Source organism: Euwallacea similis, chromosome 14 (assembly GCF_039881205.1).
Source record: "Euwallacea similis isolate ESF13 chromosome 14, ESF131.1, whole genome shotgun sequence".
Lineage (NCBI taxonomy): Eukaryota > Metazoa > Arthropoda > Insecta > Coleoptera > Curculionidae > Euwallacea > Euwallacea similis.
Genome location: NC_089622.1, coordinates 4,022,572 through 4,033,781, shown reverse-complemented (window position 1 = coordinate 4,033,781; position 11,210 = coordinate 4,022,572). Strand labels below are relative to the sequence as shown.

Genomic DNA, 11,210 nt, shown 5'->3' with positions numbered 1-11,210 from the left:
TTTTTTTATAAGGAAATTACAACTTCCTTTTTTGGACAATCTGCATTTTTAGTATTGATTTTTTGGAAAAAAACAAAGAAACAGCTTTTGATACTTATTACTTTTTGTTAAGGTGAAAATATTGAAAAACTACCTTTTGGAGATTCTTTTAAAAAATTTATTTACAAAAATACCGTACACATAATATTAAAAGTTCAAAAAATGTTCAGTGCAACCAACAACAAATTTTGTTCTCGAAAGCTAAAAGCAACAATGTGATAAAACCCAACAATAAAAAACTTAATAGTAGATAGCCACAAACTGCTAATCTTTTACACGCTATGTCTGAATCGTAATTCGCTTTGCACAAACTTTTTATTATTTTATTATTCTAATGACATTAAAGGTCCAGTTAAATTTTCGTGGCAATTTTTTTGGGTTAATGATTGAAGCCAAAAATGTGTGATGTTGAAACTTAATCAAACCACAACATAGTTCAACTAAATAAAAGAATCGAATAAATGCTAACAAATACAATAATATAATATCCAACAATGTAAAACTAGAGACCAAATTTGGCTTAAATATTTACAAAAGACATATTAAGGGGAATAGTTTGCTGGCAGTTTTTCAACTTCTTTCATATATTTTCCCCTGTCATACCTTTAATTTGTTCTTGTACCTAATTTAAGTCGATTTTCAAGCTACTTGGTGAAACAATAAGGGTACGAATTTGTTTTGGTGTTTTATTCAGACACACCCGTAGTTCAAGCGCTCGCAAAGCAGTAAGAAGTAAACTTTAGTTCTTAAAATAATATATACAATAAAAAAGGAAATATTAACTCTGGTTGTGGTCCAAATACGTAGTACAGAAAGCTTCAAAAGAGGAGTGAAAACTTGAGTATAACCATTACACACGCACCAAGCAAATGTAGGCACTAATGGTTTCACTGGAATAACAAAGAAATGCAAAGCATATAAACAAACGTGGTCCCTTCAGCTGATAAGAACAAGAAATCTATATATGAAAAAAAAACACGTCAGTTTCACTTTTTATGTGCTTATTGAAACTGGGTACTTATTTCTGCAAATGTCTCGAAATAGAATATCTTTTAAAGAAATTGTCTCTTTGAGTCTCAAATCTCCAAAATACCAAAAAAAAAGATACTAACGGTAATTACTATAATATACACATCTATCTGTGTTTATTGAATATCCTAGTTTGAGGATTTAAATATTGAGTTGAATAATGGTAATCTAAAACATAATATATAACGTCCTAATTTGAAGTGAATTATCTCATTTTATAAATTTTATGAAGATTTTATGGAAATGTTTATTAAAATTACACGGGCAATTGAAACTGCATATTCTATAAATTGCTCATGCTCTATTAACTCTCCAAGTTTTAAAATTAGAGATTTAGCACAGAACATGAATTATTCAAATCGAAAAATAAGTGAATATTTAGAGCGCGCCAATTAAAACGAAACAGAGCTGTTTTTTCGGTTGATAAAAAAAATTATGCAAAAATGCTCGGACACGTCAACTTTAATGTGGAGGGGGAAGTTTTTTCATTAAATATTTACGGTGATTGCCTTCACTTTCTGGCCAGGGGATGAATCATCCCTAACATTTTAAATTGGAAGGGGGGTCGAGTGATACGTCAAATGAATGATTTTTTGAAGAACTCTATGGTGTTACAAAAATGTCTTACTTTGAAGCAATTACTGACGAGTAAATTGATTATTTCTTTTTGAACCAAACTTGATGTTAAAATCATAGATTTTGCTAGCTAATAATAATGGGTTTTATGAGTCAAGAAAAAAAATGAAATACTATGATTGAATTAACATTCTGTCTTTTTCTCTATTGAGGATAGAAGCGATCTAACCATTTTTGATAAGTAATTCAAAATTGACAATGATTAATGTTTTTTTGCTATAATGAAAATAAAATCTTTATCAACATGTTTTTTCCTGGAAGTATTGAAAACATCGAATGTTAAACCCACTTGGTTTGTCAGTCTTAGGTAACCTGCTAATTTATTGTCTGTGTTAATCGTTAAAAATTGTTTATTCCACTGCAGAGAGAATTAAGATTATTGAATTGTTTTTTGTAAATGAAAAATGTGCGAACCAAACAGCTAATGTTTTCAACCAACGTTTTGGGGATAAACATGTAAGCCAAAAGTATGTCCTGGAATTAGTACAGAACTTTAAACAAACTGGTTCAATTCTTAACGTAAAAAAAATCGTGGACGCCCGGTCAAAAATGAAGCGGTGGAGGTAGAGGTTTTAAAACCAACAACTAGTACTACACAGTTGTCTACTTCCACTGGATTAAGCGCAACCAGCATTTGTGGTTTTAAGATTACACAAATTTCATCGCTATAAAATTAAATTTATTCAAGAATTGAACGAGGACGATTTTGTCCACCGACTACAGTTTTACGAACTTATAAGCCAAAGAGCCACTGAAAATCAGAATTTTATTTTCAATATCTGTTTTTTGGACGAAGTAAGTTTTTCTTTAAATGGCATTGTTGTTGTTGTGTTAATCGTCACAGCTGTAGATATTGGTCAGATATTAACCTAAACATCTTCCATGAAGCGCGTATACAACATCCTCAAAAACTAAACGTTTGGGTGGGTATTTTTGGAGATTACATTATCGGACCATATTTTATTCCCGGAAATCTGACTGGTGGGACTTATCTTCAGTTGCTGGAAGACTTCGCTTATCCCTAATTACTAGGTCTTGTGGAAAATAATCCAGATTATTCAGAAAGTCTATTGGCATTTCAATAAGACGGTGCACCGCCGCACTATGCTTTAGCGATTCGGCAATTTATAAATGAAAATTTTTCTGATCATTGGATTGGTAGAAGGGGTCCAAATTGAATGGCCCGTAAGATCCCCAGATTTAACTTCATTAGATTTCTTCTTATGGGGTTATCTTAAGTTGAAAGTATACGGCACTCCTCCAGGAACCTTGGAAGTGTTGCGTGAACGCATTGTTAATGAATGCTGCTAAATAACGCCTGAAATACTCCATAAGGTACGACAGCGATTCAAAGCAAACTTATTTCACTGTTAGGAAATTAATAGATAGCATTTTGAACAATTGATTTAGGTGCTTTTGCGTTTTATGTATTCTTACTGTTCATAAAGAAATAATCGATTCACTCGTCAGCGGTTGCTTTAAAGTAGAAAATTTTTGTAACACCATAAATCCTTCAAAAAAAACATTTATTTGATGTATCACTTGACCCCCCTTTCAATTTAAAACTTTAGGGGTGGTTCATTCCCTGTTCAGGGGTGAAGGCAATCACCATAAATATCTAATGAAAAACCTTCCCCCCACACAAATGTCGACGTGTCCGAGCATTTTTGCATAACTTTTTTTGTCAACCGAGAAAACAGCTCTGTTTCATTTTAGTTGACGCACCCTGTATAAAGGTGGTGAAATTAACGGGTGTAGGGCAATGATACACCTTATCTCATTCTGCAACGCAAGTTATTTTTTAGTAGTGTCACAGTCAAACTGTATCAACATTTACGAGTACGCGAGTGTACGAGTACATATGCAAATACAACTGCTTGTACTGGTACAATAGCAAACTTAGTGGACATAAACATACGGATTAACAATGTAAAATGATAGATATAAAATAATTAGCCACGATGTCGTTCATCTAGAGAACCCCGAGAATGACACAAATGCAGTGGATAAAGTAGGAAAACCATATAGGCATCATTCAGTTTCAAGATGTGGAAGATACTGGAAAAACGAACTAAGATTGTTGTATTGATGTATCAGGAATGTTCATGGGCGCTGATCTTATAGAAACATGTGAAGATAATGAAATTTTTGTCTAATCAAGTTTATTCTCACATGACCGTAAAAAATCTGGACCCTAAAAGCCCTTGGTCTTTAAATCAAAAGTGTGCACCGCTGATATTTGTATTTTATTTATTGGTACGCTTAATACGCAGTGCCTAGTGACTAATTATTATTCATGTAGTAATTTCATTGTTTGTTGGTGTGTTTATGTTCAATAAGATTAATTTTGTAAATATTATAGAGCAACCTGATTTTAACACTATTAAAGCATAACCTTCTTTAAAGCCTCGATAGTGCGAATATCAGTTGAAACGTAGGCGTTTTCTTGAATAAAAAAAAGTGTTTCATTCTCCTACACTTGCTAACTACAGCACTATACCGTATCTAGAGAACACTAATACTATCATGCCTCAAAAAATTATTTTTAAAATCCAGTTATTGCAATTTTTGGAGTTTGATAGAATTTATTTTCCTATATGTTACGACAGTTAAAAATTCGAAAAAAATTCAAAATTTTTATAGGGCATTAAATAATCTATACTCAGCGAGACAATTGCTGAAATATTTTTGGCCGGTTTTAACCAAATTCCCTCAATGATGAGATTCGCGAAAGAAAACATAGTTCAACGACAATCAACGTGCACAGACATATGAACGAATTTTACCTTCCTGGACTCTGTTAACTTTACCTTAACAAAACTGATAAATATCAAAGTCTCTCTTGTAACAACTGTACAAAAGGTATATGTTTAAACATTAAGATCACAGTCCTAAGTCCGGAATATAAAATTCATTTAACAAAAGCCCGTCTTAAAACTGATGGTTTTATGCCTTCAGTAAAAACTTCCACCGAACAAAAAGACGAAGAAGAACCCCCTAGAAAAGTATTGCTTCATAAGCCATCAATGGGTACCACTTATTTACGGAAAATACATTAATAAATTATTACTGATTTAATAGGATTGTCCTAGATTTTAATCGATTTTCTTGTCACTGCGCATTTCGATTGTTTGTGTGACGAAACCTTTGGTGCTACCGTTGGAGTAGCACTCTTTGTACGATTCGGTTTGGATGTAAGTGTTCTTTAGGGTGCCACTGATAGCTGATTTGGCTACTGAATCGTTGGCAGTGTTGTCATCCACAGGCTGAAATACAAAATGTTTTATTTAGGAAAATTATGTATATACAATTTCAGATCATCTTAAAGTCATGAATGAACCTATATAATTGATTAAATAAAAACTTATGAAGGTTCAAATTCATGGTACACTTTACCTATTTTAAAAGTTTCTTATAAATACTATAAAACTGATATAGACCCTATCAAAAACTTTAATCCGGAGGTGGCTGAACCAATGTAAACAGTACAACCGAAACCAATACAAATTCCCGGCCCTAAATCCATAATATTTAAGTTTCCTAAGCAGTATTTCATGACAGATATAGTTTAATGCTTTAATTATTTCACAAAACGCCGTTGCGGTAACCTCGCAATGATTAAGGTCCAAGTAAAGCTTTCTAAAGATCAATCAAAGCGTCCGAAGTGCGGTTGTCCTCTAAGAAACCAAACTATATTCCCGACGGTAAGTAATGTTTACATAAATAACTTTATTAACATAAATAAATTTTTCTAACAGTTTTCTCCACAATCTTGACTAGTATTGGCAATACATATTATCATACAATTACATGTGGAATCTTCTTCACCATCTTTAAACAAAAAAAACATTGGCAATTTCCACGAAATTAAAAAAGTAAAACTGACCCATAGTGAGATTCATTGTATTTATTGGGGCGCACAAGGCGACCACTTTAGAAAGACACTTAAAATTCCTGACAAGTATCTCATCCCACCCCGCAGCACCTTAATTTGTCACACATTCAATCGATATTCAACAAAGGATCCATTCTATCATCGGACATCTCCCGACATACCTTTAGCAATAGATCAATAATAGTATATTATAGTGTGAGTATATAAGAAGACTTTTAAAGCAAGCGCAACTGAACGTTTTGTATAACATAAGGCCTTTAAAGGCTCTTATACACGTTAATTATAACTATTTTTATCAAAGGATAATACACTTTCATAGTATTATCTCTGGGCATTTGCCTTGAAGTATAAACAGTAACTTCCAGCAGTCTTATAAAAAAACAATACGTGGAGACACGCTTTTCGGCTACTTCGGTATCATCAGACCTACAATAAAATAAATATAAAGTTTCCATGTTAATTTGAGTAATAATTTATCTAATTAAAGGTCTGTAATGATGAAAAATTAAACGAAACACGTATCTGCAACTAAAACTTACACCTTTATTATGCTATTTTTCCGCCTTATTGATTCGAATGACATTTATATGCATGTTTATGACGACTAATTTAGAAACAAAATTATTATTTATTAATTGCAATATATAAAATCATTTATGGCTCATCATTTTATATTTTTCTATGTATAGATGGAGGAAAAAAATTATAGATTTGACGAAGAAATCTGTTGGTATTGAAGATAGTTATCATAGAAAATATGGTCTTACCAAGAAAAACTAAAAATCTTATTCCAAGGTTTTGCAAACATTTTATTAAATGCCATTTATATTTTAACAAATATATAGTTTATTAAAATTAATACTCTTTAAATAGTTTTCGCTCAAAAATGTTGCGAGTTAGATGATTCATTATTTTAAACTTTTTCTAGAAAGTAGAAATTTATGTCTGAAACGGGAAAATTTCGAATCAATATGCATTATCCACTACCAGGTAAAAAAGTAATTAATCCAAATAATGAATATCATTTAATCCCAGAATCATATTCATTTACGTAGGAATGTTTTTAACTCTACGAAAACACACAAAATAGCTCATTAGTTCTTTTACGCATAGTAACGTTTTTTTTGCTTTTGATGGTGTATTTTACAATGACTTTTGAAAATAAGTATAATGCTACAAAAAAAGGAAATACATTTTTTTTGTTTTTCGCATATCCGAAAGTTTTCGGTTTTTTAAAATTGTGTTTTTGCCGGTCATTACGTAACAAAATTGTTAGTTTTTCCAAAATTACCTGATTTTATATAAAATTTATTCTATAACTTACTAGCTCTATATGTAAAAAATATTCTTACCATGCATGCGCCTTGATTTTCCTTTTTGGGCAATTTACTGTAATTCACTTTATAGAAATCTGAGAACAGGAACAAGAACATAAGGCCGTGAATGGCGATCCATATCATAAACGATTTGGGATAATCGCATTCGGTGAACAACAGCTGGAACTGGTGCGTGAAAATGGCCACAAACTGCAGCATTTGGAATGATGTCAGATATTTCTTCCACCAAATGAATTTTTGGTATTTCGGGCCCATCGCGGACACCATGTAGTAGAAATACATTATAATATGTACAAACGTATTGAGCAATGCGAAGAAGGTACTATGGCCGCCTAGAAAATGTTACATTGTAACTATGAATAAGGGTTTGAGTATAGAGAGCTAACCTGGGGCAAATTTCAAGCCCATCCACACAGAGAAGGGCATACAGCCATGGTGGATGACGTGCAGAGTTGACACATGGCTGCTTTTCTTCCGCAAAATGAAGAAAAGGGTGTCCAAGAATTCGGTGAATTTCGAGATGTAGTACCACCAGCACGTTTTTGCCATCTATATGACAATAATGTAAAGAGCGAATTCTACTCTAGTTAGAAAAGTTTACCCTCAATGCCATAGGGCTGTTGGAATAGTCCACTGGCTGACACCTAAAGCTGTAGCTGCCCCACCATCCACTCATAAGGTACTTAAAAAAAGATAGTTGAATATTTAATTGTAAATCTCGCCATTTCACTCTATTTAAATACAGTACTTAATAAGTATGTACGTATATCGTAAAATCAAATAAACATCAGTAAAACCGGGTAGTTAACTTACCTCATAAAATATCCAGGTACTAAAAAGTGTTTGTATCAAATTGTAAACAATTAGAAGATTCCTAAGGTTTAACGGTTTCCTATTTTCCATTATTTTTGGTCCTAGAACTCTGGAGAAGTACGCGTAGAACAGGCAGATGGCCATTGTGGGCAGAGGACTAGACATCATTGGCCAGTCTTTTACTCTAGGATCTGAAAGAAAGAAAAATATTATATTTTTATTACAATAGATAAACATGCAAAAATGGTGAAAATATGGAAAAAATAGATAGTATTTTGTAGTACATTATCCTTGAAATTATTCATTGATACAACAGCATAACAGATCTGAAACAGTATGGCTCTATTCAGGGGGTGATCTTGTAATTTTTATTTGTAAGTAATTTACCGAAAAGTAAAATCGATGTTAAAACTATATCGTATCTAATAAATCCTCTGTTAAATAAATTATCACGATCGCCATGACGGATATAAGGTTTTAATCTGAAGTATGAGGCGTCTTCCACTGGCGAGTGTATGGATTTAGAACCCCAAATTGGTGTTTAATCGCATAAATAAAATGAGAAAGAATCATCAATTTCGGGTACCAAATTAAGACGCCTACCAATCATCGGACAAAATCTATATTGTGGTTGCACACCAAAGATGCATGATACATAAGACATGTAACATAGAATACACAGAAAATACTGCTTGGAGATAGACTGGAACAAATCAACTGAATTTAATTGGATGTCATTGGAAGCATCGCATACCAGAACAACGCACGCAAATTTTGCACTGGTGTACGATACATCGTAACACATCTGTTTAAATTCCAATGATTTGCAACGTTATGTCATCAAGCAGTATGCCAAGTAGTATTGCTGAAAATGTCATGGTGCATGTGTCACATCTCCTTCATTTTAAATGTGTGACCGGGCTAAGGTAAGCCGCATACCAGAAATACAGGATACATAGAACACGCAACATGAGGTATGCAGTAAACACTGCTTGGAAGCCTAATAGCTCAAACCAATGGAATTTAAGTGAATGGCGCACCAAATGCCGCACACCAAAGCAAAGTACTAGATGTTTTGCTGTAAGATATTTCTTGCGACATTCGTTTAGATTTAAATTATTTTAGAGTACTTACTCAGAAGTAACAAAAAATATTTTTCAAAGATTCTCCCTTTTTCAAATTATAAAAAAATTCTAAGTGTTGAATATTTAATTTCAAACGAAAGATGATAATGAACCTACAGAAGTCCACCAAAAGACAAAAACCTCGTCAAATTTGTGCCGATAAAAACATTTATTTCATATTTTATGACGCTTATTTACTATACGTTATCGTGGAAAAATAATTGTAACACCTCTAATGAATCTATACATTTTTTCTACCATTTTCAGATAAATCATCAAACCCAAGATTTATTGAAATTGCTCCAACAAGAATGTTAATCATTCTAAACCAATATATGCATCAACAATTTCAAGAAAACATGAATCACTTCACTACGGAAATCTGTTGAATTTATACCTACAACGTAACGTAGAATAGTATAAATGACAATTAAAGCCGATGCAGTAATAAGTCGCTGACCTATGCTAATAGATTGCAGGTTAAACCTCGAGAAATATACATAACTAAATAGAAACAAATGTGGTTAACACGACCGATAGCCTTTCAGAGGTCTCCGCCTGAGACTCTGAATGAAATTACTAAACAAAAGCTATAAATAATTATTTATTAAGAATAATTAGTATTCACAAATCAAGCATTGTATGCCAATTCAAGTATTGAGGAAGTTAATAATAAGGAGAAAGATCATTTCGATGGGTACCTAACGTAGATGTTTATTGTAATATGTGTTTGTTTCAAAGTAATCGTAATAAACATTGCAACTTATAAAAACAATAATCACGACTAACGACAAAAAACGTAATAAAAGATATTTGGAGGGTCTTGCTATTAATGCCATTTTAAAGGCAAGTCGAATTCATTATGCTATTATTAATATGTTGGGATATAACATGTATCATTTCGTGTATGCCTCAAAAACTAAGCGATGCCACTTAGTCACGATAGGAACAAAAATGTTCATAAATATGGGATAGGCGGTTAAGGGATGTTACAACACGAATTATTTCAAAACATAGGCCTTATAATAATGTAGTTGCAATTCATCTCCATTCTTAACAAATCAATTAGTTGCGAAAGTAGGTCCCAAAAACCAACCAAACACCGCTTAATAAGTACGTCCAACTCACTGTTACTTCCTAGTTCACCATGTGCATAACTACACGTAAATGCCGACGGTATTTCAAACGAAATCTCTAATACCTTGGGTGTTGTGTGTGTGATTGACATGCTAAATCGACGATATTGTCATTTTTGGATGTGGAAAATGGCCTCAGTAGTATGGTGAAATTTTTGCAAATGTTTTGGCCCCATTTCAATTGGGAGCTGCATATCCAATGTCTCATTCCATTAGCTGATACCTTTTTTAGACAAAAATTCAAACTTTCGTATGGAAGATATTCTTCTTAACAAAGATATGGTAGATCTGAATATGTAATTCCGAAAAGCTCAAACTGAATCACTTCCCCAAGTTTTTATTAGTTGGTTATGCGGGAGATCGATATGTATGGTCTAATGAACGGGTAATTTTGCCCTTTTAACGCGACAGGGGAAAGAAATATGTATTATATGTCTCCCTTGACGACAGCAAGTTATGAGGGTATATCTTCCCTATATTTGCTAGACATACATATATATGATCTTATTAGAGGAATATTGAATTTCTACATCCTGAATATTTCAGCTTCGACAAAACAGAGCTATAAGGAATATTATGATCTGTGAAATGTATCAATGTTATTCAGTAATTTCATCAGAGAAAGCGTTTTGAGAATTCATAATAAAAACGATCGAACCCTCGAAAACATGAAATTGCCTTAATTTATAGCTGTGACTAGAAAAATTAACTTTCAATGTAAGAAATCCATTAGTTTCCAATCCATTAAGCAATTTACCTTGTTTTAAGCTTAAACATCGTTTATTCCCATTCAAAGGTTCAAGCTATTACACACGTACTCGTGTACTTTTTAACAAAATGAACTGTTCCTATATTAGCGATAGCGTATTAAGTACCATAAAACATTAACAAATTGATGTTCAACGTCAGGATGAAATGATAGTTGAAAACACATAGTAACAGCATTTATCGAAGGCGAAATAATTAACACGGCCACTATTAGAAATATCCAGAGCGTAATTAATTTCAACCTGTAATAATAATAATAAAAATAAGTAAAACCAACTAAAGCTTCCCAAATCCACTTTTAACTATTATGTTTTATAACAAATGTTACTTTGCTTGCTACATTATACAGGATGAGAAAGAAATAATGGGCTAACACTAAGCTGTAGATACTAGTCACCAAAATGTTATAATTAAGCTCAACATGGCTTATACT

At 32.6% G+C, this 11,210-nt stretch overlaps 1 protein-coding gene across 1 annotated transcript in view; it reads right to left on the bottom strand.

Annotated features, from left to right (window-relative positions):
- Window positions 1-143: 143 nt before the first annotated feature.
- The window catches only part of LOC136413612 (very long chain fatty acid elongase AAEL008004-like), a 51,736-nt gene continuing 40,669 nt past the window's right edge, over window positions 144-11,210 (bottom strand). The window contains exons 3-7 of the mRNA XM_066397292.1: window positions 7,750-7,940; window positions 7,538-7,618; window positions 7,323-7,485; window positions 6,952-7,268; window positions 144-4,970 (exon numbers count right to left, since the gene is read on the bottom strand). Coding sequence (XP_066253389.1) covers window positions 4,800-4,970; window positions 6,952-7,268; window positions 7,323-7,485; window positions 7,538-7,618; window positions 7,750-7,940 — 923 coding nt within the window. The 3' untranslated portion in view covers window positions 144-4,799. The remainder of the gene's footprint in view (window positions 4,971-6,951; window positions 7,269-7,322; window positions 7,486-7,537; window positions 7,619-7,749; window positions 7,941-11,210) is intronic.